We start from the raw sequence: 14,891 nt of genomic DNA, 5'->3' as shown, positions 1-14,891 counted from the left end.
CAAGTCATTAAGCAAAATGTGAGACGCAAATACACATTGGACCATGATTTTGTACAGATGAAATACCATCCTAACATTTCACAACACAAGGTGTATTCGGTTAATTCCGAGAAAACGCCATAAATCCATTTTCAAAATTATCCATTTAGCGCCACTTGCATCATTCAATTAACCCGGGTTAACAGTTAAACCTGGAGTTACCATGGTTACCAATACAATTTGACAGTTTTCCACAGGTTAGTGGGATGGTGCAGGTGATCCTTAGATATTCAGTGTGTCAAATTTTCGTTTTTTTAATCTAAAATGAATATTTCTTCACAGCATCTGGAAGAGGGGCAGCGGGAAGGTCGGCGAGCGCACCCGCTGGCTCAACTCTCCCAACGTGTACCAGAAGGTGGAGGTGCTGGAGACGGGCACCAACGACCCCAAGAAGATCACCAAGGTAGAATACCTCCGCGTCGAGGCCGAGTAGTCTCACTGCTACACACTTCTGAGGCCCTGGTAACGGAGCCAACCTTTCCATAATAATAGAGAGTGACCTTGAAAGTGCGGGTCGTTGACCGCACGCGCCGGCAGACAACGCTAGGGTTGGCTACGCGTAGGGCTCATTTAGACGATGCGAGAACTCGCATGCGAGTTTCATTGCATTACGGTTTTAGATCGGTCGGTTGAATTGGACGTAACCAACAGTCCGCAATGTAACTAAAATCGCATGCGAGTTCGCGCGCCGTTTTAATCAACCATTATGCTCTGGTTTCCTAGGATAGCGGTGCCGTCATATAGGGGCCGTCTCCATACAAAATGCTACGGCATCCATATTTGGCCGTATTATTTTGTATGGAGACGGCCGCTATATGACGGCACCGCTAGGTGAACCGAGGTTGACTGGAGACGGGCACCAACGACCCCATGAAGATCACCAAGGTAGAATACCTCCGCGTCGAGGCAGAGTAGTCTCACTACTACACACTTCTGAGGGCCTGGTAACGGAGACAACTTTTTAAAAGCAAATGGCTACAGTTTTAGATACATAATAATAGAGCATAATCACAAAAAGCGAATAGGTACAGTTTTGAAACACACATCAATGTGGAGTGACCTTGAAAGTGCGGGTCGTTGACCGCACGCGCCGGCAAACAACGCTAGGGTTGGCTACGCTTAGACTGTGCGGGTCAAAAACATTTTTAATCAAAAATTTCAACAGTAAAGGTCCGGCATTATTTAGTACTATTGACCCGCCCCGGCTTCACACGGGTTAACTACTTATACACCTAAACCTCAAAAATCACTCTATTGATAGGTGACAACCGCATGAAAATCCATTCAGTAGTTTTTGAGTTTGTCGCGAACATACAAACACACAGACAGACGCAGCGGGGGACTCTGTTTTATAAGGTTTTTAGTGGATGCAACTTCTCCAACGCCTACCAGTACGGATATGATGGTCGTTCTTGTCTACGTGACAGCGTGATAAAACGGTGTCCGTCACTTTCTATCCCACGGTGTTAAAAAGTGACAGTTATTTTATCACGTGGATAAAGATGGATAAAGCTATCCATAATACGACGCCAGAAGGACGGGGTCCAATAGTTATTTGTACAACAAGAGATCAAAGTTTGATATTTCTTCGAGTGCTTATTTTGAGTCCCGTGCAAGCGAAAGATTCTATAATAGATTCACGAGCGTAGCGAGTGAATCTAATTTAGAATCTTGAGCGTAGTAAGGGATTCAAAAGCGCACGAGATGTAAATAACTTTGATCTCGTGTAGTACACAAAAATTTTCACCCTAAGCAGTGAGAACATACCTAGAGGGACAGAGATAATAGAACCCAAGTATATCGAACTTGTATTAGACCCCGCATGTTGAAATGACATTTGACTATAAAGATCACTTGAAGGACATTTTGTCTCACTCAGTGAGCAAAATGCGATTTTGCTCACTCATTTAGCCTCACTCGGTGAGCAAAATGCGATTTTGCTCACTGAGTGAGACAAAATGACTTAGTGAGCAAAATCGCATTTTGCTCACTGTTTTTAAGAAGCAAAGTACCCTTGTTCGAGCTGCTGAGGTGAAAAATATAATGTACTGTCGCTCACTATTCTACTACTTTTACTGAAAACGGCCTTTAAATATTTTTCGCTAGAGATTCATTTAAGTATATTCGTAATCAGTCATAAAAGTCGTGGGTCCTATTTAAAATCGAGTTTCATACAAATTCTATTGCAGCGGTCGCCAACAGGCAGCCCGCGGGCCGCAACCTCTCACTTGCGGCCCGCGGGCCCCCCTGGCTATTTTGTATGTAATATTGTCAAACAACAATGTCTGATAAAGTCACACATATTAACAAAGTGCGGCCCGCGTCAACTTCCTTAAATACTATGTGGCCCTTGGCTGCTAAAAGGTTGCCGACCGCTGTTCTATTGGGCCACTTTCCGTCACTTTTCATTTTCTTAAAATTAAGTGTCTAGAATTAGGATAAAATTCTGGGATATCAAATCGTCCAACATCCAATGTGAGTGAAACTGAATAAAACAAGACACAGTCGTCAAAAAACATCTGAGCCCACTTCAACCTTGAGATGTTCCGACGTTAGAGGTAGACCAAGAAAAGTCTGCAGCGATTTCGATAGGCAGTGCAAGTGTTATTTATACGTCATAATTTCATAGACGTTTGACGTAAAATAACACTTGCGTCGCCTACCAAACTCGCCGCAGACTTTTCTTGGTCTAACTCTATCTATTAGCAGCTCTATCGGCCAAAAAAACTCGTCAAACATTATATTGTTTTATAATTTGACGTACCACGTAGAAATACGCAAAAGATGTCTATTAGTTACGCTTTAGGAATAGTCTCGGTCTATTTAGAATTTTGGTCACCCTAATAGCCAAGGAGTAAATTATGGTGTTATGGAAAATTTTATATTTTTGGCAAAGGTTAGTTTGTAAATTTTGAATTTATATCGCTTTTGTGTGGTGAGTAAAATATTGATATTGTTGGATATTCGAAATAATATGTATGTCTTTTGCTTCAAAAATATAACTACAAAATCATCACAGTCCAATCATATAAATATTTTTTTAAGATGTTTAGAAATACGTAATTTTATTACTTCTACGGTCACAACTACGGTGACTATTAAGCTTACTTTTTCTAGGACATTCCAAGTTCTTATTTTTACTATTTTTATTATATTTTAAACTTTTTCTTTATTACGGGACTGGGGTTGTGCTTTTCTTTTAAATGTAGTTGTTTAGTGCCTATTTCTACATATTTTGTTTTTTTTTTTTAATCTATAGTTGTCATAGAAATAGGAAATAAAGAGAAATGTTATCCTTCTTAATATTCTACATTCCCTGTCAGTAAATATTTATTGAATAACTAATTAATAATTCCACAGTAATAGCAGATTCGCTCAAAATGGCTCAAAAATCTTTACTAAAAAGTTTTTTGACGTTTGCAATCTTTATTCAATAATAATCATCGAAGTTATTTTAGTTAAGTAGAGCGATATTTTAATCAGATATTAATATATTGAACGTGTTTTATTATAATCATTATAATGCTTATTGCTATTGTGTGTATGATTTGAGGTTTTTTCTAAAAAGGATATCCCGATTTTATGCAAAGCCTTTGGTCACCCTATTTATTATAATAGGGTTGTCACCAAAGGAAAAATAAATGCTTTTAGAGTGGTACTTCTTTTTGTGAACTCATATGTGATTAGGTACAATAGTAGAAAATCACATTCAGTACAACCGTTTTCAATTTTAATAGCAAATAGTGTTAATTACGTTTTTATTAATAACTATAATTTAATTATTGTTCATTTTAGCAACAAAATAAGGATGTTGAAATACCATCGTCTTTTTGCAATCGCTTATACAATCTCAGAAGTGTTCAATTTAAATTAACTGTTGTATCTCCAAAACAACCTTGTTTGTTATAAATCGGGATATCCCGTATTTCGCTTCACATATAATTGTGCTTATATAGTTATATATGTTTACAAATCAATAAAATATACGAAAAAATAATGTTTCACTGGCTTATCTCACTCGTGAAATGCTTTTGAGATGTTTTTTATAACTGTTTTTTTAATAATGTTGTTTTTTTATAATACAATTAATAATTTGTGACTAATGTAATAATGTTTTGCAGTGGGTCGACGCTAACAACGAAGAGGTAATACTTATGTCCGATTTTTTTACTTTTTAAACACTTTTTTTTCTAAATACTTTTTGCTGCACATAACGCTAACGTCCAGGGAGCTTGGTTATGGGGCTTTTTAAAGCATTTTTGCAGGTTAAAGTTATTGTTATAAGTTAATTATAAGCTTGCTGGGGAACACGTGAAGAAATCCAATCAATTCAATTCTTGTTTTTTTTTTTTATATCACAGATACTAAAATTACAGTTCTTCAGATCTCTGGTTTTTGTGCTAAAATAGTGTCATTTTACTAAATTACTGTCAGAACGGAACTTTTTATTTTTTTTATACATTTAAGATTGTTGAAACTCTTAATTAGTTTTAAACAATACCTACCTTTTTGCTTTTGATTTGTCAGCATATCGTAATATTTATAATAATGTCTGTTTCGGTAATAGGAAATTTTTAAATATATAAATAAAAACTGCTTAATATTTTCTGTTTAATAAGATGAGAGCGAGTAGAGTGAATTGCAAAAAATCTGTACATAGTTAAGCACCTGTAATTAGTCTAAAGTTAATTGATTCCATTGTGTTACGACAGTTAAGCCATTTCTATTTAAGTTAGATGCATGAAAGTGTGTTAGCGTATGCTATAGACTTATATGTGTACGAATTAAGTACAATATAATACAATATACAATACAATACAATTTACATAGTTAATTTTCGTAACGCAAATGAATCAATTAAGCTAAGACTAATCACAGCTTCTTAACTGCGCTTAATTACGTAATTTTTTTTTGCAATTCACTAGTATAATAAAAAAAACTGACTTAAAGACGCAAGTGACCCGTTCTTCATATATTTAAAATAAAACTAGTTAAGTGCATGTAAAAGTATTTAGAAAAAAAACTTTTCTTTTATTTTTCGGGTACTTTCTTTCTCTTTCTATCACTCGGGTTTATTTTCTTCATCTCGCTTTTTCTAACAAGTTGGTCGTCGATTCTGGGCATCGTATGGTTTATCTACATATTGTGTGTTTGTCTGTCTGGTTCTGTTTGTAGGGAGTTTTCACCAATGGTTCTACATTTTACTTAGGCTTCTATAGTCGGACCAAGATAATTCTGCATTTATAATGACAAAGTGTGGCAATGTCTTCGTTCATGTCAAATTTCCATGAAAATAACGTTTTAAATGACACAGCCTCACCTTATTCTATTCTATACGATAGCTAACTATAGAGGTACATTGGGGTCCCTTTGTTACCCATAAAGTTTTAAGTCATAATGTATTGTTTGTCATATTATCGTTAGTCGTAAAACTGAAAAAACTTTTCAGGATTTTCGTAAGGTTTTATGGGAATCCTGAAAAGTTAGGCATTACTGAACCAAATAAATTATGACTAACGAAAATACGGGCAAACTATACATTATGACAACTTTTTGGGAAACAATAGAGACCCAAGTACATTATTTAATAAATGGTTTAACATAAAACTCTGTTTGGCTTTGGATAAACCTATCCAATAACATAGTGTCATATTAACCTTCAAATATTAGTACTAATGGTAGCATGTAGGAAATAGGTGTGCCAATGAATGGTAATTTAAGTGTCAACGAAAGGGAGTCGTACAAGTAAATTTATGATTTTTTGTATGTCCCATCTGTAAGAAATAAAAAAAAGGTGTACTTTTATATAAGAACCAGATTAGACTAATAAAACTATACGATATATATCCTAACATTATTATATAATAAAGCTTGTACTAAGTTATCAAAAATATATCAACAGCATTTCATATTACCCTGGTATCACATCGAGTTTGTACAGTGTAGGGAAACAAAAAAAGGATACATTGGTAAAAGTGTTGCCACTTTATTCCTCTCCTTGCACACCCTTTTCCTGTTTTTTTTTATTGTTTTTGCACGTTTTGATTTAACACCTAGTATGAAATTGCTTCTTTAAGAAAATTATTTTTTTAACCCACAATAGGGAGAAAACCGGTTATTATGTAAACCGGTTAAAAATAGAGTAATTCGTTTTACAAACACTTTGACACTTTCGCTTCCTGGGTTTTTCTTTTACACATATTGTTACTTATTTATGTTACGTTAAAGCGAATCCCCAGCGGGATAAAAAAGTAATGTTGCTATACGATTTCTAGAGTTCCATATTTTTCGTTAAGTCAATCTTACTCAAAGCAATACGAAAAAGGGATGTACACAAATTCTTGAACAATGTTGAATTGCCTATTTAATGATTTAGAAATATTTATAAATAGTAATGTGGGTTACATGTGGGTATATATTTATGTATTTATATTTGCTTTTATAACCGTCATTTTTATTCATAAACGGGATCTATCACTTTCTTGATTTAGTTTTCTTTATGAAGTTTGATGATAATACATTATAATTTACTTCTATTCATGTTTTCTTCCAAGCATGATTGTCTTTGCACGGTATCTGACGATTTTTATTTAAGAAATACTGTACATGCTCGATGTAACCAGGTAAAAAAGAGAATTTTGAGCCATTATTTTTATTTACCACATAAATTATATTTGCACACTTTTATTTCTCAGTATATATCCTGTCCTTAACCTTTTTTTTTTATGGCTGGCAACATTTTTACTCATGACTTTTTTCTTTTCCCTCACTCGCGTTACCGTCGACCTGAATTGGACCTTGTGGCGTACGGCAGTGGGTGCAAGATGGCTCGCCCGGGCACTCGAGCACGCCCCTCAAAATTGACACCCTACAGTTTGTGCCTATTAACACCAACCCTAAGGAGTTCAAGGCACTCCAGCAGCAGGTATGTAGCATTTTTAATTATTATATTATTGAAATGTCTAAGAGAAAGTGCTTAACCGGTTCGACATGAAGTTAACCGGTTTTCAAATGTTTGGTCTGTAAAAAATAAGTTATGCCTTCAACTAGGGATTTTTTTTTTATTTTTTTTTAAGTAGTCATACTACTATACATGTATAAATTATGAACTGAAACAGATGTCACATAGTAAATAACAACCGGGCAAGTGCGAGTCGGACTCGCACACGAAGGGTTCCGTACCATTATCAATAAAAACGGTCACCCATCCAAGTACTGACCCCGCCCGACGTTGCTTAACTTCGGTCAAAAATCACGTTTGTTGTATGGGAGCCCCACTTAAATCTTTATTTTATTCTGTTTTTAGTATTTGTTGTTATAGCGGCAATAGAAATACATCAAATTTCAGCTATGACAGATCACGAGATACAGCCTGGTGACAGACGGACGGACGGACGGACTATTGGGTTTAGAGTGGAATTCTACCAGGATTGAATAGAGTAAAACATTATTTGTGCAGACAGAAAAACGATATATATATTCATTTGTTCAAGTAAACTGACAAAATAGAAAACCACAGACAAAACAAAATAGTCGCCAGCTCATGGCGTAAGGTTTACAACCTGATAGGTTTATATGTTCTAACACCTGCCCTTAAACCGAACAGTTTAAACCGAGATTAAAAACACAATTAAAATGTTTGTCCTTGGTTAGAGGCTTTGTCAAAACATCCGCAGGCATTTGATCAGTAGACAAGTATTCTAAGTTAATAATTTTATCACTTACGACTTGCCGCACATAATGATGTCGAATGTCTATATGTTTACTTCTACTATGGTTGATTTGACTGTTGCAAATCTTCTGCGCCGACTGACTATCGTTGTATAGAGTAATGGGTAAGTATTTACCTAGGCATTCATGTAAAAAGGTCCTTATGAATGCAGCTTCCTTCGTTCCTTCACATAACCCCATGTACTCAGATTCGGTTGAAGACAAGGCAATGGTTCTTTGCTTACGACTCTCCCATGACACTGCTGAGCCGCTAATCTTGTACACATACCCTGTATACGAACGTCGGTCTAGCGGGTTGGATGCCCAATCAGCATCTACATATCCTGTAACAGATAATATTGATTTCTCATATTGTAAGGAATAATCCATTGTTCCTTTTAAATATCGAAGAACACGCTTCGCCGCTTTCCAGTGCGTTTCAGAATAACAGTTGTTGAACTGGCTTAATAGGCTTGCTGCATGGGCAATATCTGGTCTTGTGCACACTGCTAAATACATAATACATCCAATCAGGCTTCTGAACTCTGAGTCAGGATCAGTCTGTTCTCCCTTTTCAAATTTCAAGCCGGTCTCTAAAGGTGTGCTCACAGGTTTGCAGTCCGCCATATTAAATTGTTCTAATACTTTCTGTATGTAATTTTTCTGATCAAGAGTAATTTTATTTTTATCTTGAGTCAATCTCATGCCCAGTACATGCGTAGCACGACCAAGATCCTTCATCTCAAATATTCTCATCAGTTCTTCCTTCAGCTTTTTCTTCTCTGGTGTATCTTTACTGAAAATCAGAATGTCATCAACATATAGTGCTAATATAATGAGGTTACCACTATCATTCGATTTTATGTAAACACAGGGCTCGCTGAGTGATTTTCTGAACTTGAGAACCTTCAGGGCATTATCAATTTTGTCGTACCAGGCCTTTGATGCCTGTTTCAGTCCATAGACTGCTTTGTTAAGCTTGAATACGTAGTTTTCTTTACCTTTTACTTTGTACCCATCTGGCTGTTCCATATACACAGTCTCCTTTAAATCACCATTAAGAAAGGCTGTCTTCACATCCATGTGATCAACTTTCATGTCTAAGTTGACTGCCAGGGCAAGTAAAGTACGTATGGTTGAGTATCTTACCACAGGAGAGTAGGTCTCATTGTAGTCTACGCCATATTCCTGGGTAAATCCTTTAGCTACAAGTCTAGCTTTGTAACGAAGTAGCTGACCTTCCAATCCAAGTTTCTTTTTGAAAATCCATTTGCATTTTACAGCTTTCTTTCCAACAGGCAATGTTGTCAATGTCCAGGCTCTGTTCTTTTCAAATGACTTGTACTCATCCGCAATTGCTTCCTTCCAATGTTCTTTTTCAGGTCCTGACAGCGCTTCATGAATTGTCTTTGGTTCAGCACCTTGACAAGCAGCTGTCATTGCAATCGCAGCATTAGCGGAGTCTGTCATTTCCTCATACTCACTGGAGCCTTGATCCGTAGTCATATCAGGATTCCAAGTGACATCGTTAGGATCATCCACAAAACTGGAACTAGAAGTGCTCGATTCATTTTCAGATACTTCAGGTACTTCCTCAATAAGATCAGCTGGCAAAGGATCTGCAGGTAAAGGTTCTGCATTTCTAGTAGTATTATCCATGCCATCACTAAGTAAATGTAACTGACCATCAGTAGTAGGATTTTGCTGATTCAGTTTTATATCTTTAAACATTTTCTCTTCAAAGAACTGTACATCTCGAGACTTAATACATTTAGACGGGTTTTGAGGGTCAATCAGTCTATATCCTTTTGATCCATCGCAATATCCCACAAATACATACATTTTGCTTTTTGCATCTAATTTCTTACGTTTTTCACTGGGGATCATTGCATAGGCAACACAGCCAAATACTCTCAAATTGGATAAATTAACTTTATTACCTGACCATAGCTCTTCAGGTGTGGTCCCTCTTACCGCCTTACTTGGTGACTTATTCTTAATGTATATTGCTGTATTCAACGCCTCGGCCCAGAACCTCGGGTCCATTCCAGCATCCTGCAGCATGCAGTGTCCTGCCTGCATAATTGTGCGGTTGGCGCGTTCCGCGACTCCATTCTGGGCTGCAGAATATGGTATGGTTGTCTGGTGCTGGATGCCGTGCTCTCTCAGAAACATCTGGAACTGTTTATTCACATATTCAGTGCCGTTATCTGAACGAATTGCTTTTATCTTTAAGTCAGTTTGATTCTCAACAAAACTCTTAAAGGTTTTAAATACAGACAATACTTCATCTTTACTTTTAATAAAATATCCAAAAGTCATTCTAGAATAATCATCAATGAAAGTCAAGAGATATCTACTGCCACTGAATGAGGAAACTGGCATAGGTCCCATTAAGTCAGTATGAATCAGACCAAGTTTCTCAGTAGCTCTGGTATAAGACCTTTTAGGGAATGGTAATCGACTTTGTTTCCCTTCAAGACATGCTACACACGGAGTATGTTTATCATTAGTGTAATCAATTCCACTAGCCATACCTTGTTTCAGTAAATCCATACTCCTTCTGTTCAGATGTGAAAGTCTGCGATGCCACAACTCCTGGGATGGCTTCGTTTCACACAGATTAGCAGCTTCCGGAACCCTTGAAAGAACCTCAGGCACTCGCTCACCCAAAACCTCAGAGTGACATGCCGCAGCTAGCTCGCATCCATGTGACGGTTGACTCGCCATGTCCAGTTCATAGACGCCGTTCACCTTCGTGGCACTGGCAATTACGTCTTTGCCACAGTAAATATAGCACTTTTGCTTCTTAAAAAGCACCTCAAGTCCTTTGTCTACCATCTTGCCAACGGAAATAAGATTTGTTGACAATCCCGGCACGTAAACAACGTCGCTTAGTTTCGTTGTTTCACTGTGTCCTTTTAACAACAATTCCACGGTTCCATGTCCCTCACTATGTAACTTTTCTTTATTCGCCACTGTTACTGAACGCGGAGTTTCCAAAACATAATTTTGCAATAACGTTTTATCGTTTGACATGTGACTTGTAGAGCCACTGTCAACGTAGAACGAGTTTGACTTGACGTCAACTGTCAAAGCGGTTAGCAACGTTCCGTTCCATGCTTTTTCACTCTTCTCACTGCGTTCCTTACTTTTATTGGCTTTGTTCGGACAGTTTTTCGCATAATGATTTGGTTTCTTACATATGAAGCACTTAACCTTCGATGGATGTTTGTTGACACTTTTTGTACTAGAACCCCGGTTTGTAAACATAGAACTTTCTTCGGTCTTATCGTCTCTTCGTAAATTTTCTTGTAGTAATTTACTTCTAACTGTTTCACTGCACAATGTAACGTTCGAGTTTTCCAATGCCATTATAAGTGGATCATAGTCTGGTGGTAGACCACTTAACATAATGACTGACAGGAAATCGTCATCTAATGGAGAATTTATGTCTCGTAGTTGTTGATCTATATCCATGATCTTCAAGAGATACGCCTCCATATCTTTACATTGCTCTAGTTTCAATCCAAATAAAGTACGTAGCAGGCCTAGTTTTCTACATAGCCCTTTGTCTTCGTAGGCCTTTTTTAAATTGTTCCAAGCTTCGTATCCAGTCTTTGCGTTACGTACATGTGAAAACGATGACGGTTGCACCATCAGGCATATTTTTGCAAGCGTTCTCTGTTGTCGACGCTCATCGCTGATCTTGGGAACGCCGGGTGACGCTTCCTCTGTGCAATCCCATAGATTCTCGTGAATCAAATACATACGCATCGAAAACTTCCAGTTTCCATAGTTGGCTATGCCACTGAGCTTTTCGAAATTGACTGCGATCCCGGAACTCGACCCGGAAGACGAGGTCGTCGTCGACAAATTTTCATTCGACATTTTCGAATTAATTTTGTACTTATTGCCGAAAACTATTTACGTACTAATTATTCGCGTATCCTGGGCCCATAACCTATTGGGTTTAGAGTGGAATTCTACCAGGATTGAATAGAGTAAAACATTATTTGTGCAGACAGAAAAACGATATATATATTCATTTGTTCAAGTAAACTGACAAAATAGAAAACCACAGACAAAACAAAATAGTCGCCAGCTCATGGCGTAAGGTTTACAACCTGATAGGTTTATATGTTCTAACACGGACGGACAGCGGAGTCTTAGTAATAGGGTCCCGTTTTACCCTTTGGGTACGGAACCCTAAAAAGTGACCAAGCCCGCCGGTGGTCACTTTTTCTTTAGTATATGACATCTATTTCAGTTTATAAGTTATGCAGTCTTGAATATTTACAATTTTAGACAGAGTTTTGTGATTAATAGAAAAGGAGAAAATAAATATTTATTTTAATGTATTCATTAATACATAGTTATTTTATATTAAGCAATGTCACATTTTGTGGATTGTCAATCTATTAATCGTACAGCATTCACGACTACGTTCAGGTACATTAAAACGTTTAAGTTGTTTTTCATCCTTTAAATATTAACAAAAAACCGGTTTCGTACTTAGCTGAACAATATATCCTTAATGAGTAATGTATTTAAATGTGTCAACTAATTGAAATAATGAAAAAAAATCTACCAGATCAAGGACAACCGCCGCGCGGATAAGATCAGCGCCGGACCTCAGTCTCATATCCTCGAGGGCGTCACCTGGGACGAGGCTAGTAAGCTGGTAGGCGAAGATGCCGTCAACACACACACCGGGGACCATGTGGTGAGTTACAAGCCTTACAGTAAGAAGAGAGAATGATTTGTACCTCCAATTCAAAATTATATGAACATTAACCCTTTGACCGACAAAAAGGTCGAAAAAATATAAGTTAAATTGCGTGATTAATATGTGTAAAAAAACTGTTAATGTTGTACTTTCCTGTTCTAGGACACGACTTTTTCTTTCTTGCATACAATTTTTTTTGGTCAAATAATGCATATTTTGGAATATCAATTTCCTCATAGTTGATGTGAAAAGCAATATGTGTCACTCGGTATCAAAATTATTTCGTCTTGGGCGTTAACACTTGAATCCCTCATTCTGCTCAGGATTCAATGTACACCCTTGACGGAAATATATCATTTTGATCTCTTGTAACACAAACTACTATTTATCCACACGAGGATAATTACAGATTTCTGTAGGGTATTTATAAAAGTAGCTGCTATACGCGTCACGTGCCCGACAAAGTAGACCTTATTCTGGAATGCCTTAACACGGTTTACCTTCAGGTCCTAATGGGAGCAGCGTCCAAGGGCATCATACAGCGCGGACACCAGCACAACGCTACCATGTACAGCGCGCCGTACGCGCGCAACCCGTTCGAGCACGTCACCGACAGCGACATCGACGAATATAAGCGTCAAATCGAGCGCCGCGCTCGCCCCGACTGTGAGTAATATCATAACATGTCACAACAAGCTCCAACACAACGTGACCGTGTACCGGCGCAACCCGTTCCAGCACGTCAATAATATCATAACATGTCACAACAAGCTCCAACACAACGTGACCGTGTACCGGCGCAACCCGTTCCAGCACGTCAATAATATCGACATCAATGAATACCGCAGCCAACTCAAGCGCCGCACCGCCCCGACTGTGAGTGCTAAACCGGTTTAGGAGAAACCGGTTACATGTTAAGGAAACCGGTTTTTATTATGTATTTTATCATAAGTGCTGAATGGAAAGCCATTATATCTGTGTAGTTCTCCACGAAACAGGCGTGATTATAGGGAGCGCGCATAAACAGTAAGGGGCAGCACAGGACACCACTGCTTATTGGCACGAAGTGTAAATGTCAAGTTTATGCTTCCAATATAGCCCACTAGATGGCAGAACCTACAATGCATAAGACAACATACGTGACTTGTAGAGCGCATCATTTGCTTTGGCGTGACACTTCGCAGTCAATGTATAGTTTATGTTTCCGATTCATGCCACAAGATGGTAGACCCTCCAACGCGCATGGCCCCTATATGAACATACGTCCATATACCTGATAAGTTCATATACCATATATTAACATACGTTCATATGGGTCTCTATTATTTCCCAAATAGTTTTAAGTCATAATGTATTGTTTGTCCGAATTTTCGTTAGTCATCATTGGTTTTTCTCAGAAACGCGTCACTTTTCAGGGTTGCCATAAAACAAACCTAACCTAACCTATCTATAGAATAACCTTACGTAAATCCTGAAAAGTCAACGGTTTCAGTTTTATGACAAACAATACATTATGACTTAAAACTTTATGGGAAACAAAGGGACCCCACGTTACATATACCTATTATGGGAACTGATATTTGTTTGTGACGTGTGTATCTCAATATTTCAGACGATACGGACCTGTCGGAGTCCGAGGCCATCAGCGCCGCGCAGATCACGTCGCCGGCCAGCGCCACCGAGACCGAGGAGGAGTCGCGGGACGGTACTATACTATATCTTTTTTAAATAATAATAACTCAGCCTATGTACGTCCCACTGCTGGGCACAGGGGCAGGGTGGTGTCACTACGCAGTTTAGGTACATTTGGCCGGCGGCCTCCCGGGCAGGGCAGGCGTATGGCAGTGGGCTGCCGCTCGACCGCACGACACGATACTCGTGTCACGTGGCGCTCGCACAAAGAAAATTCACGGTTCGTGCGCGGTTATAAGTTTCAATTTTGTTGCAGGCGGCGAGTATAGGTATAATTTTATACCTAAATCTACTTTTGTGAGGGAGTGAATTTTCTGTATGGTAGTACTATTAGTTATTCTGTGACAGGGGGCCGATTTTTGAAATTCGACCGTTCGATTTCGTGTATTTCATTAAATAATATCTCCACTACTAGGTATTTAAATACTACTAATAGAATTGAAAACGAGTGGTCAATTTTACTAGATTCCCAATTTCTATCGCTCGTATTAAAAAAAATTGCATTTTGCTGTTTTTCACCGATTTTCGAGTGATGAAATCGTGCGATCGAAATTAATTCAAAAATCGCCTCCCAGGCCTCTAATGCGCGAGAGGGCTTGGGCTATAGTCCCCACGCTAGCCCAATGCCGATTGGGGACTTCACATACACCTTTGAATTTCTTCGCAGATGTATCTTTTTTATAAATAAATAAGTATTATTTTATACTATACTAGCGACCCG

General features: G+C 38.0%; 1 protein-coding gene across 1 annotated transcript in view; it reads left to right on the top strand.

The window, feature by feature from the left end:
- Positions 1-14,891, top strand: part of LOC134803427 (uncharacterized) — a 35,363-nt gene that overhangs the window by 11,777 nt on the left and 8,695 nt on the right. Inside the window, exons 9-14 of the mRNA XM_063776245.1 lie at positions 322-442; positions 4,161-4,184; positions 6,854-6,964; positions 12,344-12,475; positions 12,985-13,144; positions 14,091-14,183. Coding sequence (XP_063632315.1) covers positions 322-442; positions 4,161-4,184; positions 6,854-6,964; positions 12,344-12,475; positions 12,985-13,144; positions 14,091-14,183 — 641 coding nt within the window. The remainder of the gene's footprint in view (positions 1-321; positions 443-4,160; positions 4,185-6,853; positions 6,965-12,343; positions 12,476-12,984; positions 13,145-14,090; positions 14,184-14,891) is intronic.

Source organism: Cydia splendana, chromosome 26 (genome assembly GCF_910591565.1).
Source record: "Cydia splendana chromosome 26, ilCydSple1.2, whole genome shotgun sequence".
NCBI classification, from domain to species: domain Eukaryota; kingdom Metazoa; phylum Arthropoda; class Insecta; order Lepidoptera; family Tortricidae; genus Cydia; species Cydia splendana.
The sequence above is the reverse complement of the archived record's forward strand: the minus strand, read 5'-3'. Positions and strand labels throughout refer to the sequence as shown.